The 21474-nt window shown below is 34.4% G+C and overlaps 1 protein-coding gene across 17 annotated transcripts in view; it reads left to right on the top strand.

Annotated features, from left to right (window-relative positions):
- Positions 1–21474, top strand: part of SOX5 (SRY-box transcription factor 5) — a 1035411-nt gene that overhangs the window by 890409 nt on the left and 123528 nt on the right. For 12 of the 17 annotated variants that reach the window (XM_054526954.2, XM_054526957.2, XM_054526958.2 and 9 more), the window contains one exon: positions 13367–13490. In XM_054526954.2, coding sequence (XP_054382929.1) covers positions 13367–13490 — 124 coding nt within the window. The remainder of the gene's footprint in view (positions 1–13366; positions 13491–21474) is intronic. The other 5 variants (XM_002823028.6, XM_063712066.1, XM_063712067.1 and 2 more) reach the window with 1 other exon arrangement.

The raw sequence follows: 21474 nt of genomic DNA, 5'->3' as shown, positions 1-21474 counted from the left end.
TGTTTTATTTTCAGTGACAAGTGTTCTAGTGAGTGGCAAACTGCTAGTGTGTCCTTAGCTATGGTATAGTTAGACAAGCATCTCAGTGCTGTGTTCCATCAGATACTGTGAGACAGCATCCATTATTACTCAAAGAGCATGATTTTTCACATCCTAAGGAATGGAACTAGACATTAACTTGGCCCTAATATAGTTGAATCGGGGCAGCTGTATTGAAGTGTTATCTTTGTTTTTGTTTGCGGGAACGCTACACTAAGGGCTTCTTACCGCTGATGTAATATTTAATATTTTTCATTACTGACTCAGTATACTCTGCATGCTACAAACAAATAAATATCCAATCACTAGCCATTCACACCAATCTAGCACCTGCTAGCTAAAAAATAGAAATTACTCACTGGGAAATTTGAACAAAAGAAATATAAGCAGGATAATCACATTTACCTTCTGCAACAAAATAAGAATAATGCACAGAGTTTAAGGATGTAGCTATTGATTTGAATTTTTCATAAAAAGGTTTTGTTTTGCTTTAGTTTTGTGGGGTTGTTTCCACATATACGGATCATGTCTGCAGCTAAAGCTCTATATTTCATGTATTGCTATATGTTCCAGTTATGTTACTTTATATTGTCCTGGTAACTGAGGTAGCAAAAAGTTTAAATGTGTTTAATGGCACACAGTCTCTCACATTTGAACTTATTTTCTAGTTATTTCTGATTTTCTAATAAGCTTACATTCATTTATATGAGTAATCAACATTTGTTTTTTATCTTAAAGAACATGAAAACGCAGTTCTTGGGTTATTTCATTAAGGACACATAAGTTTTTATTTCTCTGCATCTAATGAAACACACAAAACCTAACTGTGGGCATCATCAAGGCTGAAACTAGGATCTGAGGAGCAGAATGGAAAGGGTGGGGGGAAATTGAATCAATTATTTTCCATAGTTTAAGGCATTACTCTGAGGAAATTCATGAATCCTGAATGAAAATGGAATAAAGCCTAAGATCCATTGTATAATATGAATGTTTTAATAAGCTAGTTACTACTATAAGAAGAAATTAAAGCTAAAACATAAGGCTTTTATAATAGTGAATATCTTTTTAAATAATCACTTCAGTGAAGAAATAATGAGCATTTATTATGTTTGAGGCATTAAGCTAGGTATTGTGGATACCAGTATGAGTTAGCTACGCCCTTACTCTTCAGGCAGCTTAGCCACGGACACAGACACAAATAATGTCAACCTAATGGGATAGTTGTATGGAGGACATACAGGAGAGGGAGACATTGTTGAACATAGTAAGAACACTGTTAACTTAGGTTTTTCCGCATCTCCTCTCCCAGATAATGGAGAGAAAAGTGCCGTAATTCAAGGCATTACTTTACATAGTTCATTACACTACATAGTTCAGAGGTTTATTGTCTGACTTCCTCCATGTCTTCAAATGTCACTGTCGTGGATTCCACATTGAAACTTGCAGCTTCTGCCCCAGTATTCCTTTTCCTCTACCCTAGCTTCACTTGTTTCACAGCACTTGCCTTATTCGTTGCAACATCCCTAGAGACTGTAACAATACCTGGCACCAAGTGAGCGCTCAATGAATGAATGTATTTTGCTTGAAGAGTTTGGATAGTCTTCATAAAGACAGCGACACTTAAGCCGGGTTTTGAGGAAAAAGTTGTTCTTGAGTATAAAGTGTAGCTTTTTTAGGGGTTCATGGATAAAAAATATTCAGTTATTCATTTGCCTGTTTTTATTTGTGTATATTTAGGGTATACAACATGATATTTTGATGTACATATACATAGTGAAATGATTATTGCAGTCAAGTAAATTAACATGTCCATCACCTCACATAATTACTTTTATTTTGTATTAAGAGCACCTAGAATCTACTCTTTAAGCAAATTTTCAGTATATAATTTTATTAATTATGGCTCTCATGCTGTACATTAGATCTCTAGATTTGTTCATCCTATATAACTGCAATTTAGTCCCCTTTGACCTACATCTCCCCATTTTCACCATCGCTGCATTAATGGCTGTGCTAATTTACATTCCTGCCAATAGCATACAGGGTTCCCTTTTCTCTATACTCTTGCCAACATTTATCTCCTGTCTTTTTGATAAGAGCCATCCTAATAGATATGAAGTGGTATTTCATTGTGGCTTTGATTTGCATTTCCCAGATGATTGATAGGTATTACCATACCTATTGGCCATTTTTATGTTTTCTTTGGGAAAATGTCCGTTCAGGTCCTTTGTTGATTTTTGTAGTTGGGTTCCTTATGTGGTTTGGACATTAACCCCATAGTTCACAAATATTTTCTCCCAATACGTAGGCTATCTTTTCATATTGTTGATTATTTCCTTTGCTGTGCAGAACTTTTTAGCTTGAAATAGTCCACTTGTTTATTTTTGCTTTTGCTGCCTGAGCTTTTGGTGTGATATTAAAAAAATCATTGCCAAGGCCAGTCTCAAGAAGCTTGAGATTTTTGTTTTTTCAGGTCTTACATTTAAGTATTTAATCCATTTTCAGTTGACTTTCTCTGTGTGTGATATATGGCTTAGGGTCACATTGCAATCTTTTGCATGTGGTTATCCAGTTTTCCCAGCACCATTTATTTATTATTTATTATTATTATTATTATTATTATTATTATACTTTAGGTTTTATGGTACATATGCGCAATGTGCAGGTTAGTTACATATGTATACATGTGCCATGCTGGTGCGCTGCACCCACTAACTCGTCATCTAGCATTAGGTATATCTCCCAATGCTATCCCTCCCCCCTCCCCCCACCCCGCAACAGTCCCCGAAGTGTGATGTTCCCCTTCCTGTGTCCATGTGTTCTCATTGTTCAGTTCCCACCTATGAGTGAGAATATGCGGTGTTTGGTTTTTTGTTCTTGCGATAGTTTACTGAGAATGATGATTTCCAATTTCATCCATGTCCCTACAAAGGACATGAACTCATCGTTTTTTATGGCTGCATAGTATTCCATGGCCCAGCACCATTTATTGAAGAGACTAACCTTTCCGCATTGTGTGATCTTGGTGCCTTTGTTGAAAATTAGTTGACCTTGTAGGCTTGGGGTTATTTCTGGGCTAAGTCAGGTGAAGTTTTCAGCTACACTGTGCAGTCTGCACTCTGAGGACAGATAGAAGAATAAAAGGTCTCTTGGCCAGAAAAAATTGTAAGTCTTTTGAGGAAGAGTAAACCAACATAGGCAAGATATTTAAAATGTTAAAGATATTATAATCAAAAGCTCATTGCACAGAATACATAGTAGTGGTGTGGGAAATATCAGCAAGAAACAAGTCAACGTCAAGATAATTGGGAATGATTTCAAGAAACTTTGAAGTAAATGTGAATATCACATACTTTTTATGAATATTAGCCTGTTGGAGTGAAACATTTACATTTTATGATCAATCTTTCTTCAGTCAAATATCAAAAAAAAATTTTCTGTTTTATACCAAAATAGGCAAAGCCGACTAACAATTTAAGATCTTCAGGATAGGGTGTATTAAAAAATTAACACCAAATGGCAATTACTATGTTAAATATCCTTTTATTTTATGCCAGGTACTGTGACGTTCTATTGCATCTCTATTTTTCTGCTCAATTTTCAGAAGGTTAAAGTAATATATAGTAGTATATATATTACATAGTAGTATATATATTACATAGTAGTATATATAGTAGTATATATATTACATAGTATATATAGTAGTATATATATTACGTAGTAGTATATATAGTAGTATATATATTACGTAGTAGTATATATAGTAGTATATATATTACGTAGTAGTATATATAGTAGTATATATATTACGTAGTAGTATATATAGTAGTATATATATTACGTAGTAGTATATATAGTAGTATATATATTACGTAGTAGTATATATAGTAGTATATATATTACGTAGTAGTATATATAGTAGTATATATATTACGTAGTAGTATATATAGTAGTATATATATTACGTAGTAGTATATATAGTAGTATATATATTACGTAGTAGTATATATAGTAGTATATATATTACGTAGTAGTATATATAGTAGTATATATATTACGTAGTAGTATATATAGTAGTATATATATTACGTAGTAGTATATAGAGAGAAATTTTGAAAAATATTTTGTGCAGAAAACAAAAAGCAAAATAAGACACAATATAAAGACAAAAATTAAAATCAGCCAAAATGCCACCCTTGGTATAAAAATCTGTTAAGACATAATAGAATTTTAGCTTTTAAAAATTATTCCTTTTTGGCTGGGTGCGGTGGCTCCTAGCACTTTGGGAGGCCAAGGAGGGTGGATCATCTGAGGTAAAGAGTTCGAGATCAGCCTGGCCAACACGGTGAAACCCCGTCTCTACTAAAAATACAAAACTTAGCTAGAAGCAGTGGTGTGTGCCTGTAATCCCAGCTACTGTGGAGGCTGAGGAAGGAGAATTGCTTGAACACGGGAGGCGGAGGTTGCAGAGAGCCGAGATCGTGCCGATGCACTCCAGCCTGGGTGACAACAGCGAAACTCTGTCTCAAAAAAATATATATTCCTTTTTATGGTAAGAAAATATTTAGGAATTAATTTCATTAGTGTTTCCGTACTCTTAATCAGAATCAGCATTTTTATATCAGGAAATTACTGTATTTTGATTTATACTTTACAAAGAATAATCAAAGAATTTGTGGCTATGTGATCATGTGTCAGTCCCCAGAACCGTTTGTTTTCTTATCAGTTTTCCTCATTCATAAAATTGGAAATAACACCTGACCTACTGATTTCTAGGAGGCTGGATAAAGTATACATGAACTAGTATATGTGACAGCACTTTATAAAAATGCAAAACATTATTCCAAAACATGCCTATTTCAAAGTACATTCAATCCTGCTTCAGGTATTAGTGAAGTTATATATTTTTGTAAGTTGTTTTTTACTTGCTTTGGTTTTTTTTTAAATTGAGATATAATTCAGATGCCATAAAACTTACCCTTTTAAAGTATATAATTCATTGCTTTTTGGTATATTCACAACAGTTTGCAACCGTCACCACTAATTCCAGAACATTTTCATCACTCCCAAAAGAAACCTTGTACCCATTACCTCTGTCCCCAGTTCATCCCTCCCGACATTTGGTAATTTTTCAGATTTTTTTTAAAGAACTTATGTTGAACTGAAATTCAACATAAGAATACTGCCATTTTTATTAATTTTATATTACATGGGGAAAAATCACTGATAATCTAATAGAAACCATTGGGCAAAACATCACAAATTAGAAATTAATAGTGAATTTTATTGTTTTCTAATCATGGATACCTAAGAAATATAATTGAAAACTATATTATATTTCATGTTGGTCATTATATTTTATGTTCTCATTCATTTTCTTGTAAATGACAATTAATGTAGTAATGCATGATATAAAGTAAGATTGTACAAGCAGTACTTGCAAATCTTGATTCTGTTCACATTAACAGACACGCATACTCAAATGACCATGCTTTTTTGTGGTCAAGAACTACGATAAGTAATACAAATAGTCACACATGCTTTGGGAAACAAGTAGAATTGTATAATAAAGATTTTGATTTGATCAAGCACCAGCTGTGTAAAATAATACTTTAAGAAATAGCTATATATTAGAATAATAACCCAATTTTAAATAATGAATTATCTAAGATATTTTAATAATTACCATTTGAATTCATTTATTCAGCTCAAAACAATTTTTAGCAAATGAAATAGCTGTGTTTCTCCCATATCTTTTCACCATTTTCTTATTTTACACCATGTTTTTGCAACCCTTAAGTTTCTATGATTAGCAACTTTGACTATGGAGATTATACCTGAAGTCAACAAATATATTTCGTTTAAGCATGTATTGTATTTATAATACATGTCATCATTTTTTGAAATTTGATATGAGTTTAATGTATATTAATAAGAACTAATGCTTTGTAAGAACACAATGCTTCAGATTTGAAAATAAAGTTTACTATAAAACAACAAGAATTTTTAAGATAAACCTGCATGGCATTAAGAATGAAATTTTATTGTGTTAAAGTAACAGAGGTCTTAATTCTATCTCCTTTGAAAGTGGTTGTATCCTAGTAACATTGCCAACAATGAACACATCATGCGAAAGTAAAAATGCAGTAGTGAAATGAGCCATTGAAAGAAAGAGTCAGTGACCATATAATATTTCAGTTTCTATTATATCTAGTAGCAATCTGGTTAAAAAGAAATGACAGTTGCCCTGAAGGAAATAAAGTGGAGGTATTATTGTAGTAGTAGTTTGGAGAGAAAATTGCGCTGTGACTTGACTGGATTATTTCTCTATCCTTGCAAACTATCTTCACGTCTCTGTGGTGCTGCTTCTTGCCTTCTTTATACAAATTGAGTTTGTATCATATAAACTCATAGGGCCCAGGGGCCGTTTGGTGACAGGGAAGAGGAGGAAGAGGGGAATTAGAAAAAGAAAATGTGACAGGCCAGTTTTGAAAAGAAAAGCAATTTTCCTTGTGGGTCTGTTCCTAAATAGGAGTTCTTCAATGCAATATTTTGCTTCTGCAGAGCAGTCAGTCAGAATCAAGTGCATGCTTGTGCTGTTTTCTGGGGCTTGGCACTGACAGGTTTCATTTAGGAGGGGTAGGAATACAGGGGGATTGGATGTGGGGAAGTTAGTGTTTTGGCTGTATCAGCCCTGGAGGCAGAGTTAGCACTTGCAATGGGACAAAAGTATTTGTAGTCATCAGATAACTTTGCAGTCAGCTTCAATAGCATCACTCCTTTTTTTTTTTGTTGTTTTTTACTTTTTTTTTCCACTTTGGCAGCCAAGCTCTTAGTAGAACCATCTGTCTTTCTATTAGTATTTTTGAGGCCTGTTTTGAAGCCACTTTGCTTGGCAAAGTCACTTTCATCCTTGGAAACGATTTTTAAAAAAAGTTCTGTGGCTTTTTGCCGAAGAAGAGTACTATGTAAAAAATCCACATGGCTGTTCATTTTTGTTCTTAAAGAATATGGCTACTTTGTCTTTGTCTTGAATCAAATGAAATTAGAGGTGATACAACTTCAATGTGACTGTTGGGAAGTAAGAGGCAGGGATTGCAATTTTAGCAATGTTTTTATGTGCCTATATTCCTTGATGAGAGGTTCTTTAGTCTTCCTAGTAGATTAATTGGAAGATAAATTGACTCCTTTATTTTTAATTTTTCCTAAAGACCATTGCATTGAGTAGGATAAACTGACAAATTGACTTTCTTTTATGTGAAATGAAAAATCAGACTATTAGCGGTCATTGAAGATCCCATGTCTCTTCTTGCTAATGGTGGAAAGTTACTTTGTTATCCTGGTTACTCCAGTTTGGGTAATTATATTCTGCCTACCTAAACCCCTCTTGTAATCTCATTTGGATATTATATTCTTCATTTGCTCAGAAACTGCTGTGTATTGTTGCTGTGTGCTTCTAAACAGCTGCTATGCTCCCCACTGAAGGTGACTGAATTTCAGTTATAGGTGAACTGATCCCTAAGGGAGACGTGTATTTGAACACTGTAGCACTCATCGGACTAAACTCTTGAGGAACATTTGAAAAAGTTTTAGATATTACAGTTTATTTGTAATTGTGCTGATATAAACCATAGAGCTGCCTTTCATTTTAACATTTGTGTATGTAATTTAAACAAATATCCTACCATAAGTTTGTGCTGTTTGAGATTTCATACAAACTCACTCTCATAAGACCTGTTCCTTGAGATCATGGAGTTCTTCCAGTTCTTTGATTCCTGTATTTTTCCCAGTCTGGTGATGCCTTCCAGGCCTCTCACCCTGTTTTTAAACCCAAAGCCTATTGTTGATCAAAAGCAATTTTTATTTCCTCATAACCTGTTTTTGCTGAAGTCCTCCAGTCTGCTTCTCTTCCCTTGAATGCTGGAGTTCGTCTTCTCTGATCCTCAGTCACAGTGACTAGGCACGTTTTGAGAAAAATCACAGAAAAGGGAGATCTGATAATATTGCAATTCATGTGGTCTCACCTAAGGTCTTCGCATCTTCTATCACTCTTTTTAATTTCTGTGGTTTTGCTTGCTCTTTCATTTCTCACAATGACCATCGAGAACTTCCTGGAACCTTGTTCGAGTTTTCTTCCTCAATTCCAATCTCTCTAATTTTCTGGATATGGGCTTGCCTTATCATTGAGAAAATTTCTTCTGTCAGGCCTGATTTTCCTTACTTCCCCTTTCCCTACCCATAAAGCACATCTGCCTTCATCCGTTTATATAGCTCCATTCCTCAGGGCCCAGAGGATGAGCTGCCACTCTTATTCCAAACTAATCGCTCCACCTCTGCCTTGTCTTCTAGCCTCCTCCGGAATTTTGGTTAGTTTCTCTCTTTCCTCCATTTAAAACTCTTCATTTCTATTTGCCCCTTTCAGCCAACAAATGTGCTCAGAACCCTGCTACCTGAAAAAAAGCCTTTGCTTCACTTTACATCTTTCTATAGGTGCTATTAATGTCTCCCCTCACCTCTCATCAACTTTGTCTGAAGAATAGTCTACATTTGCTTTCTCCTTTTCGTTGCCTGTCATTCAGTCCTCACCCTTTTGCAATATGATTTCTACCCTCTGTTCTAATGGAAGTGGTGTTATTATAAATTCAGCTCCTAATCATTCCCAGAGATGTTATTTTTGTCTCTAGAATACTTTCTGCTTTTTGTTTTGTTTTGTTTTTCACAATTAGTTTACTCCCTCAATCTTGAAATTCCCTTGGCTTTTGTTGTACCATACTCTTCATGATTTTCTTAATTTTTGTCTAACTTTAATTTTATCTGCCGATAGGCTCCTTTCTTCCACCTTTTGTTGAACTGTTGTTGGAACCCAGATGGTATTAAGCTGTTCCCCTTTTTCTTTCAGATCTTTTCTAGATTGTCTAGTTTATTCTCATTAACTTATGACTTCCCATACCGTGGCCTCTGAAGATCTCCTCCCTCAGCTTCAGACTGGAGTGTCCATCTGCTGGAAAAATAACTGCAATGCAACATCATTCAGCCACCTCAGCCACGTCATATCCAAAACCATAGCCATCATTTCTGCGTGAAAATTATCACTACTACTCTGAATTTTTAGTTGTTTGATGCCACTATAAGTAGAGTGACATCAAGTAAACATTATCTTTGATTTTGTCATTTTTTCATCTATGAGTACTGCAATTTTTTTTCTTAAATATTTCTTTTCTTTTCTTCTTTTTTTTTCTCCTCATCCATTACTCTTCTGCTGATCAAGCCCTCATAATCTGTTCCCTTATATTAACTTCCCACTTGGTCTCTATGCTGGGCCTCTCCAGTCTGTTTTCCATATCCACCAGAGTATTCCACTGACCCTAATATAATCCCTCCGTGATTCCCCAGAGCCTACAGGGGAAATCTCTAGTTTCTTACCGTGATGTATAGACTGATTCAGGAAGATCTCTCACCACTGCTTTCCTCATATTTTTTGCCATTCCTAGCTGCTGGTAGTGTCTCCCTCACATGATGTTTTTTTCTTGCCCCTGTTCCTTTTCTTATGTCTCTGTCTCCGCTCCTTACCTATTCAGGCCCTGTACCTGCCACATCTGATTTCACAGGGCCGTTAGTGACTTCTCCTGGCTGTGTTAGGAGCCTCTCTTCTGTACTTCCATAGTATCCTATAAAAGTCTGTATTACTGAATTAACAGCAGTGCATTATAATTATCTGTCTGTTTGCCCCACCAGATTCAGAGCTCCTAGAGAGCATCCATGTATATGAATTCATCTTTTAATCCCTAGTTATCACAAACTGCATATTCTACTTAGCAAATGTTGATTGAATAAATAAATAGGGACATGTAATGAAATTCAGATTAAATAATCTTAAGGATCTACTTAATACATTAATTTCTTGAAGCCATTGAATGTTTCAACAATAGAACATTTACATAAAATATAAAATATTTAACTATGAGTAATTGATAGGTATTTACTTGTTCTTCATAAATGGGATAATATAATTGATTTGTATTGGATTCATAACATCTTAGAGACTGTGTAGTATCTTGTCTTGAGGTGGACACATAAAAAGCGTTAAGACAGGGTTTTTTAAAAGTTTTTAAAATATAAGAAGTAGCCTCTTATGTGTATTATGAATTATTTAACCTGCGAATAACATGCCCCCTAGCTTTTAAAAATTTATGATAGAAGTATTTTGTTGAAACTTAATAAATGTCACACATTTTCAACTTTAATGAGTGGTTTAAAGGAAATTTCATACATTCGGTGAAAAAAAAAAGAAATTAATAGTGATCAGGATTTGGAAATATTCAAGACTAGAAAATATATAGAATGAATTACTAACCCTATACCAAGTTAGTTTTAGAATCTACCCAGAAAACATATTGTTTTGATATTGTGTGTCCTTTTCTCCCAAATGTTGGCTAAATTTCAGCAGCAGTGCAATGAAAATCCATCAAGATATAGGAATAATACAGTCACTGCTTATTATTTGTATGTGTTATGGTCTGTAAATTTGCTATGAACACTGAATTAGTGAATGCTGAACAATTGCTCCTAAAGGAAGTATGGTTAGGTTCTTGCGAGCTTCTGGTCACAACCTTTTCATCAGCTAATCAATACATAACTTTGTTTTGTGTGTGTTTTAGTTTAAAAATACCTTGTTTAATATTTATTACTGATTCATTAACATTGAATTCACAGCCAACAGCAGGATAACTCATGCCTGAGCAAAGCTTATCTAATACATAGTCTTCTGCGTAAGTCACACCACAGCCCTCTTGCCTCATAAACACTAGGAAGCACTTAAGCATTATGCTTGGGAGCTTTTTAAACAAAAAATTACCAACAAAATTGTTACCTGCTTTGTGCACGTCTGCAAATGACCAGGAAAGTGGCATTATTAAAATTGGGTATGAGTAAATTTCAGCCAATAGGCAAATTTACAAATACAGACTCCACAAATAATCAGGATCAACGATATTTTGAGATGTGTTTTTAGTCGCTCACATAGATTAACCACACATTTTGGATTACATTTATTTTACTGTTTACTGTATTCTTATTATTAATAGTACAGTACTCTACAGTCTGTTCTATGATGGTCTGATAAAAACCAATCACTGGGACTGTGAAATTAGGTTTATTTTTCATTTAGCTCCCTTTTTTCCACCTTGTAGCTCCTCTTTCAGTTCCTTTATCTCCTACTTCCCCTCACTAGATTGAGACAGGAGATGCAGTTCCAGTGTAAGTTTGGTTTTAGCTAAATATGGGATCTTGAACAATTTATTTGGCCAAGCTAGGTCTTATTTCCTCATTAGCATGATGGTTATGTTGTTGCTGATAATCTCTAGGGTCTTTCTCAGCTTTAAATTTCGATGTCACTCTTTACAAATGGATCTTGAAAAATTTAGACACTAAAACAAATTATAATACTAAAACAAAATGCATTTTAATAATCTAATCTATAAAAGACCGAAGTTTAGAATGCACAGATTTAATAAAAGCTCCAGAATTCATTACAATTTATTCCTTAAAATACTAAAAATTTTATCTGAAAGAATATTAGAAACTATTAAAGTATAAATTATCTAGATAAAACCCACCATAACAAGAATGCTTTATATACAAATAATAACCAATTAACAATATAGCCAATAAAACTTTCCCTATATAATTCTTTGTAATTTGGTGTCATTGCTGAAAACAGATCTACCATTCACATATTGCTTTTCTCTCTCCCTCTCTCTGCCACCCCCATCACCACACACACATTGCCTTCTCTTTCACCCTCCCTCTCCTCCCCTTCTCCCTCTCTCAGTCCTCGCTGCCCCCCACACTCACCAACCAAAATCTCAGAAATAGCTCAGAGGTTTACTGTGGAAGATTAAATAAAGGAGAAATTGAAGGTAGGCTTTTAAAGTGAGAAATGATGAGAACTGTAAGAATCGTAAGAAACCTAGGAATGTGTAATGCGACTGGGAAAACAAGAAAATGGATCTGAAAGACAATTCAGAGGTGCTGTTAGGATTAGTGACTGAATAAATATGTAATTATCTTTGCGTATTTGTTTCTTTTACTTTTTTCACCGCCATCATCCCTACTATAATCAAGGCTTCATAGATGTGGGATTTTGGTTTTCTTGTTCACTATTGCATCTCTACTGCCTAGCTCAGTTTCTTGCACATAGTAGACATTTATTAAATATTTTACAAATAACTGTTCAATGTGTGGGAAGACTAGTGGAGGAGAATAAACCGTCAGAAAGGTAATTTTAAACATGATCCCAAATTACCATCCATATATCCATCCATCAATAAACACTAACCAATAATCATTTTCACCAGGGAGATCTTGCTTAAATATTTGTTAAAAAGAGTATTTTAGTTAATGACAAATCTCTAGTTAATAATGTGACAAGGCTGCAGAAATGGCCATATTAGGTTATATTTCTAAAAATTCCTTTTCAGCTCAAACAAGATAGTGATTCTATTGTGCTGGATTATTTATTAACGAATATGAACCCCATACTCTGAGAGTGGGACCAGCAAATTAGAGTGTATTCCAAAGATGACAACCAAAACAGAGACCCTGTGGTCTGTGGAGTCGTTCGGTTGCTTCAAAAGGGATAGATACAGGCACAAATATTGTACAGAGAATCTGTAGCAGGATTCAAGAGACTGAATTCTAGACCCAGTTCTAACTAATGCTGTGGCTAGTCAGTTGTCTTTTGGCATTACTTACCTCTTCTATTTAAAAAAAAAAAAAAAAGAGTAAAGTTTTATCTATTCTGTAATCTTTCTTCCAGGTCGATTACTGTATTCAATAGTTTAAAAATTCAATATTATGTGTGAACATGAGAATTTGTCCTCAAATAATGAAGAGCTATTTATATATAAAATGATACAGGTTTAGTTAGTTTTGTTTTAGACGGTAGAATTAGTCCCAACAAGTAGGATTTGCAGAGGGTGATTTCAGTTCCTTCTATGGGGTAATTTTTTAGCCATTTCATTAGTGCAATAAGAAAAAGGCTTATCATGCAAAGTAGTGATATTTTCATCACTGCCGAGGATATCATGTAGGGAAATTATTCATCGTGTTAGAGAGTCGACTTAATAATACTTTTCAGCTCTACGATTTTCTAGTTCTGCTGTTTAAGGTAGTCCCAAAGCAGGTCCTCAAGCCCAGTATCCCAGCAAGCTTCTATGCCAGTCTTTTGAATTGAATAAATGATTTTCTTTTATCATGAAATAAGGAGGGTGGGAAGAAGCATGGAGCATCGAAACTTCTTCTCTTTGATTCGCTCTATCACGTTCAGCAGGTTCAAGGTCAGCTGCCGCCATTAATGATTCCCGTATTCCCTCCTGATCAACGGACGCTGGCTGCAGCTGCCCAGCAAGGATTCCTCCTCCCTCCAGGCTTCAGCTATAAGGCTGGATGTAGTAAGTACTGTTGATTTTTCATCTGGGAGTGGGTGGAGGGCAAAGCTTTAAATTAGGCAATTTAATATTACTGCCACACCAAGAAATGAGATCACCCATATAGCATTTTTATTTTAAAGAGGAAACACACACAGAATGTGTGGAGAAGTGTGTTCGTATTTAAAAGGGCTTAGATTAAATCTGTGCTTCTGAAGCCAATAACTCTTTATAATTCAATTTCATGATTTCTATTTACAGTGTATTGTTAATGTATGAATGTAATTTGTGGGTTCATTTTATTTTTTGCATAGATGACATAGGAATATGCTTTTTACCACCTTTTTAACAGTGAGATAAACCCAAGTTTTCTAACGTGAATGAGTTGGCCTTCTGTTATTTGTCTCTTTCAAATATTTACAGCCTAAATTCTCACCAGTCTTTTTAGTTCTTAGACCGAACCATTCTTTTTCTTGACTCTGGACTCGCATCATCAGTATTCACTCTCCTTCATATTGTGAAGTGCTTCTAGCTCAGATTAGGGAGCGCTTGCCTGACTTGACCTAAGTTAGGTCCCTTTCTCCTGCTTCCTTTGGATTCTGTATATTTTCTTTTTCACTTTATTTGTAAACTTTCTGAAGGCAGTTGCTGATTCTGTCATACTCATTGTTGTATCTCAACTTTTAATACACCATTCAACGTTTTTGAATGAATTAATTAATGAATGAATACATAAGCAATATAGAAGACATTTTTTGAGCTACGTGATATACTAGGATAACTGTTTATATTGCTTATTAACTTTAGATGCCTGTGATTTCATGCCTTTTTCTTTCTTACCCAAATATAAATTGCACATTGTTAGTCTTAGGAAAAAAATACATCATTTGAAAAAATTATAGTCAAAATGCCAACTGTATTCTGTAAGGTAAAAATAATAACACATTCTAAAGAGGGGCTAGATTGCTAAGCTAGATATCTTCCAGAACATCTTTACCATAGCCAGAAGGAAAATAGTAAAAGCAAGTTGATTGAAATATTTTCATTGATAAAAGTGAACAGCACTGAAAAAAATTAGTGAAATATTATTTTAGATAATTACATAGAATATTGTTTTTAAATTCCAGTGCATTTTGGCTTATATATATATATATATATATATATATATATGTTAATAAATTGTGCCATTAACATCTTGTTGTGCTTTAGTATTTAATTAATTTGAGAAACTGTAACATTCTAACATTACTACAAATCAGTTCTATATTTTCTTGTAAGTGATGTTTTAAATTCTCACATTGGGGATTTCAACATTTATTTCTCGTCTTTAAATCTTTCTCTATATCATATTGAAGAAATGGGTTGTAATTTCTTAAATATGCAAAGCCGTTTGAGATTAGAAGATTGCAACTCTGGAGTTAAGATAAAAGCAGTCTGCATTCAAGACTATAAAAATTCACATATGTGTGGTGCTTTGCTCTTTGAGATTTTCATACCGCTTCCGCAAATCTTTCCTTTTACTTTGGTGTCCTGTGTTTTAAATGGAATTCTCACTCTGGACTCTTAATTTATTCATCTAATATTACTTTCCACATCATCCTACCTTTGTAGGTTATCAACTCATCCAGACACACCAACTTTTTTTAATAATTAAATACTACATTCATTCTAAATATTTTACATTCTAATAATAAATTCTATGAATAGAATTTTAATTTTTATTGCTACACTAAATTCTGATTTTTTTAATTCTGATTTTTAAATCATGAAAGGTTTTTTGTTTTGTTTCTACTTTCTCAAGGAATTACTGTTCACATTAAATACATGCCATAGATGTGTTTTTAGTAAAAAACAACCAAAAAAAGACACTTTCTAAAATCATTAGTTGCCTTTGACTGCATCTGTAATATATACATATAGACTAGTTATATTTTCAATAAAACAAAAAAGTTTTTTAAAGCAACTGCAGAAGTAAGTCCCATTAGCCAATATTGTGTGCTGAAGAGAAAACCACATTTAGTATGAACAATAGCATAACTGTAGGCCTGGAAAAGGTCAAGAACACCTCCACCTCACTCTCATTTGACAGAGTTGGCATACTAAATTTGTTGAGTGTTAATGTAATGTGGCATGGAGAATTTTTTCCTTTTCCAAAATAGTTAGTATATTAACCATTTGATATTCATACGTTTAGCGCTTAAAGTTATAAATGATACCACTTCTTTTGTAACCTTGGAAATAAAACAGAAAAAAAAGCCTTTACAGCTCCTGGCAAGCTTGAAACTGGCACCACACCAAACTCTAGAACTAAACAGAAGCCAGTAGCAAAAAGAAGTGCCACCCTTGTTGACCCCTGGCGTTTTGAGTCCGTTTGAATGAAGAACTGGGTGGAAGTGAAAAGTAGTCCAGACGACGTCCTCCCTAGTCACATTTCAGGAAAGGAATAGAGGTAGGAGAAGAAATTGTGCCATTTCCGCTCTTCAGTGGGATTTCCTGATTTATTCCCCTCGTGGTTGTCAACCATTTGTGACTTTTCTGGTTGCCAATCATTTTAATTTATTACATAGTCTTCAATAAAAGAGACTGACCAACCCATCTTGATTTCAATTTTAAGCAAATATGAAAGATACACTATTTGTTGTTATAAAAATTCCAGATACTTTTCATCAATCCATTTATCGAACATACTGATGATAAACGTTTCTGTTTAAACTAGATGTCTTCATCAAACACATAAAATAAATTTTAAAATCTCTGGGACTAAACTGGAAACTTTAAATGTACTCGACAGGAAAAAAAAAAATAGAAACACAGTTTAAGGAACCTAATCATTGTAAATTGAGTTAACATCTCCTGTTTCTGAAACAGAAGCTTTTAGTTGGACATAAAGATATTTTTTTCTTTAAGAAATGTATAATAGCTGAAATATGGTGTGGAATGGAAACCCACAAAATGCAGTTGCTGAGCCTCTCTTGAGTACTAGAATGTATATCATTTAAACAGTGTAAGAGTAAATTAGTAGCAGCACAGCCAGGCACATCAGAGAAAATTGATTAGACAGATAGAAAAGATACTCTGAAGAATATTGCTGTCCATTCTTTTCCATCAGTATATGGATCAGTTCACAGATGTTGATGTAGTATTAGCAGCATCTCAGATTCTGTGTGGCATTTGGTATTAATGAAATTAAGCATGAAACCACTTCATGGATCCATATCTAGTTATTGCTTTCCTTACTTATTAAAATCCTAAAAATACTTGAAAACTTCTGAGGAGGTGAAAATGATGTGTATTCTTGAATCAAATCCTTTCTCTCTCTCTCTCTCTCACTATATATATATATGTGTGTGTGTGTGTGTATATATATATATAAAATGTGTGTGTATAAAATAAATATAGAACTTGAAAATAATTACATGAAAACAGTGGTTTAATCAGTCAGCTTCATTCAGAGACAAGTTCATTCAGGGAAAGAAAAAAATTAGTTGAATCATCTGTATTTTGAACTTCTCAGTTCTATTAAAACTGTCAACTTAGTTGTTATACGTAAACACACCCCAGGCTCTCTAAGAGATAATTTAAAATCTCAATTCTAAATTATGTTTGTGGGTAATAGCTCATTTTAATGAGAAAATAATTATTGCAGCCCTTTAGGTTTGAACAACTAAGTAACTAAAGTTTCAAGTCTAAATTAATAAAATAACTGGGTGTACAAATGAATTGGTTCAAGTACACAGTGGATGGTTGAAGAGTCCAAGAACACAGTCCATTTGCTCCTGCTGGAAAGTCTGAGTAGTATCCTAAACTGTTTATCAAAGACTTCAACATGTGAGCCGTGAAGCTTGTGTCAGATACATATTTTTGAAATAAAATATAAATGCCTTTGACACCTGTAGAACAGTTTTATGTTTTCGGAAAGATGCTGCTTTTGCTCATCCTAGAGCAAATCCTACTTTACAAAAAAGTTGACTGTAAAGGAAAATAATTTTTAAATGTTCATGTTGGTGTCAGTCTAAAATTTTATACTTGAGAGCAACTTTTGAGATAAGGTGGTTGAGGGATATAAGGTTAGTCAAAAACACTTTGTCTCACTATCACTCCAGGCCTCTTCTTGCAGCGCATGGCTTCTTTGCACTCCATGTTCAGGATCACTGCTATTTCTTTAGAGTACATATTTTAGAGGTAGAAATTAGAGATGATTATCTTATTACTAGAGACTGCAGTCTTCTGCCCCTCTCTTTTCTGTTTGGGTATAAAGTTCCCAGCCATATAATTGTAACCATTCGATGGTTTACAAATTTTAACAGGAAGATATTTTATGTGGAAATTGAACAAATCTGCATGAATGGCAAAATCCAATAAAATAACCCATTTACTATATGCAGTATAAAACAAACACTTATAAAAGAGCTGGCTTGATCGTAAAAGAGTGGCTCAAAGTATCAAACTGAATACGAAATATAGCTACAGATAGAGAATATTTACCAAGAACATTTGGACATGTGCCTAGTGCCATGGTTCTCAAACTGTGTGCCAAGGTTCCCAGGGTGCTGTAGCTAATTCATAGGAGCACAGGATATTTTAAAATTTTAGAGAAAATACAGAGGCATCTATTGGACACTATGTGAACTATCATAGATAAGTTCTTTGGACTTTACTAAATAAAATTGAGCAGTTGGATATTTCCTTTGTTTTTAAGAGTCCCATGAAACAATTATTGAACCATCAATGGTGCCTTAATCAAAGAAAGTTTGGAACTTTTGTCCTAGAGTATGTTTGTTTTAAAAGTTACTGCGATTTTTTTTTAGACCTGGAAGTTACTGTCATTCACCTGTTACACTGCCAACCACAGAACAGAATATTATAGCAAAATTTATTTTCCACTTAACAGTGCTGTGTACAGTATTATGAAGATAATCAATTACTTGTCTATACCAATTGATTCCTTTGTCAATATGATTTCAAGCATTCAATATTTGGTTTATTTGTTTTGATTTAATTAATGCAATCTCAACTAGGCAACTACAAATAGAGAGGTACTTTGAAGGAGAGAGCCTAGACTTGGGATCAGATTTTGCCTCATTCTGATGCTTTGATTGTCCTAAAGTAAGTTACTAAGCTTCAGTTTCCTCATCTACACAATGGTGTAATAAGATCCATTTTACTGAATTGTTACAAAGATCAAATGAGATTATCTAAGAATTGGTGCCTAACATTGTGCCTGTCTTATTATGTTATTTACAAGCGATAAAGACTGAGATAATATAGTACAAGCCAAATACAGATCCTGTTTTGAAAAGAAAAAAAGGATTTTAAAATCACACCTGGCATTTGATGACATTTCATCACTCACTCTCTTTGAGTTAGGATCAAACTCACTCTGCCATACATGAATGAGGCTTCCTCTGACTGAGGAAAATAACTGTTCACAGAAAAGTAGCAAATTGCTGATGAAAACATTTGTTTGGTTTAATACAACCTTAGCCTTACCTGTTTTTATTATAATCACCAAGTTTTAAACTTTTTCTTTTCTTTTTTTTTTTTTTTCTCTTTTTTTCATTTTTTGGAGACAGTCTCACTCTGTCACCCAGGCTACAGTGCAGTGGCATGATCTCGGCTCACTGCAACCTCCACCTCCCGGGTTCAAGAGATTCTCCTGCCTCAGCCTCCCGAGTAGCTGGGACTACAGGCATGCACCACCACGCCCAGCTAATTTTTGTATTTTTAGTAGGGATGGCATTTCATCATGTTGCTTAGGCTGGTCTCAAACTCCTGCCCTCACGTGATCCACCCGCATCCCAAAGTGCTGGGGGATTACAGGCGTGAGCCACCGCACCTGGCCAGTTTTAAACTTTTTCTGTTGTTGTTTTTTACTTGTCCTTTTATTAGAGCTCATGTTGAAAAAGATCATATGAGTTTTAGAAAATATAGTTAGTCACTGTTTTGGCTGTATAAAACTAGAAATATATTCACATACTCATTCTGCATTTTAAAACGTTGATTAATTTTTCAGAAATGTGCTAAATAGCCATATAAAGTTACTGATTGAAATATTTAATTGCCTTATGAGATTAGCTTAAATAAATAGAAGTCGATGAGCCAAGCTTAATAAACTTAAAATATGCTGTATTTACTCTTCATCAGTTTTCTGAACAGTATTTCCATTTCCAATAAAAAGGGAAACTCTCAGTTAATTAGTTCCTCATACACCACAATAAAATTAATGTTTAGGAGTTAAATACCATAAACTTCTTCAGGCATATTTGCTGATGTGCTCCTGCTTTTAGTTAATGTCACATGTTTCATTGTTTAATGGGAGTATCATGTGGGTTCCATTATATCTCTTATGCAAAGAGTTCATGTGTCTGGCATTTTAGGAGACTGCATGCTAATTTCTGATTTAACTGTGTCAGCTATGTCCGCTGACGTACAGGTTATTGGTGATGAGTGCTGAAACAATCACCAAATCACAAGCTAAAAACCATCAACGTGGTACGCTTTTATCAAACTGACAGAATAGGAAATGTGTTGTCAAGATCCCATACTGTATGTTCTTTGTAAATAAGCAGAGAGAAGAGGATATAATCATGTCTTTAGGCTTCTGTTTTTTGTTTGTTTGTTTTTATTTTTTATTTTTTTGAGACAGAGTCTCACTCTGTTGCCCAGGCTGGAGTGCAGTGGCACGATCCCGGCTCACTGCGAGCTCCGTCTCCCGAGTTCAAGCGATTCTCCTGCCCCAGCCTCCTGAGTAGCTGCGATTACAGGCGTCTGCCACCATGCCTTGCTAATTTTTTTGTATTTTTAGTAGACATGGGGTTTCACCATGTTGGCCAGCCTGGTTTCGAACTCCTGACCTCAAGTGATCCACCCATCTTGGCCTCCCAAAGTGTTAGGATTACAGGCGTGAGCCAGCATGCCCAGATGGCTTCTGTGTTTTCTGTGCTAGAATTATTATGACCAGCTCTTCCCCTCTCCTCTGCCTTCCCAGAAGTTTATAAACCAATAACTTTGGGAGATCCTGATTTAGTTGTAAAGCTTTGTAAATATGTATATTTGCAAAGCATTGAATTATTTTGGTACCTGAATGGCCAGTCATTTAAATTCCCTTTTGAGGTAGTTATGTTAGTGGTTTAAAAATATGAAATGATTGAAAACTAAAGAGAACTGGGTTCAAAAATGTATGCAACATTCCGTAATTATGTGGTGACAGTCATCATCCACTTCTCATGAGAAAAGTGTTTCTAGGTCATTAAAATATATCTTTTGATTAAAAATGGAGTTGACATTATTGTCTTAAGATTATATTACTGAAAAAGGGATATGTCTTTGTTGTGGCAATCACAGTATTATAACGACATAAAAATAATAGCTTATACTGTACTTTATTATTTATTAAATATTGTCACATAATTGATTTTAATCATTATAACTCCGTGAGATGATAACTGATCTATATTAGTAACCAGCATTTAACCTAACTTCCACCCCAACATATGCACACTGCCACCACCAAAATACGTACACACAAGCAAACAAAAAAGCAAGGACTCTTTCTTTGATAAATTTCTCAGATTTTATTAGGCCATAACTAGCTTTTCTTTTAATCCATGTCATTTGCTTTTTTACAATTAAGAACATAAGAATGTCATTCATTTTAAACCTAAAGCCCATTCAGCTTAGTATTCTCTTTTCAACATGAGTCTCCTCCTTGACGATGTATAAACATAAGATGGAAAGAGTGATTAATGGCACTCTGTGCTGTCAGCCAGAAGGCTTCAAAATATGGTATTACCATATGAATTTGTCATAGCTGAGCCTAACCCTTAGACTTCTAAGTTTTTATTTTTGTTGCCACAGCAAGAATGGAATTTCATCTCAGTAACAGACTAAGTTCGTCAACCTGAAGTGTAAGCCCAGAAGAACAATGTATTATTTTATCTGAATAAATGTAACTTCATGGTACTATACAATGATAATCTCCAGTAAGCATGTTCTAAGACTCCACTAC

Source organism: Pongo abelii, chromosome 10 (assembly GCF_028885655.2).
Source record: "Pongo abelii isolate AG06213 chromosome 10, NHGRI_mPonAbe1-v2.0_pri, whole genome shotgun sequence".
Classification (NCBI taxonomy): Eukaryota; Metazoa; Chordata; class Mammalia; order Primates; family Hominidae; genus Pongo; species Pongo abelii.
The sequence above is the reverse complement of the archived record's forward strand: the minus strand, read 5'-3'. Positions and strand labels throughout refer to the sequence as shown.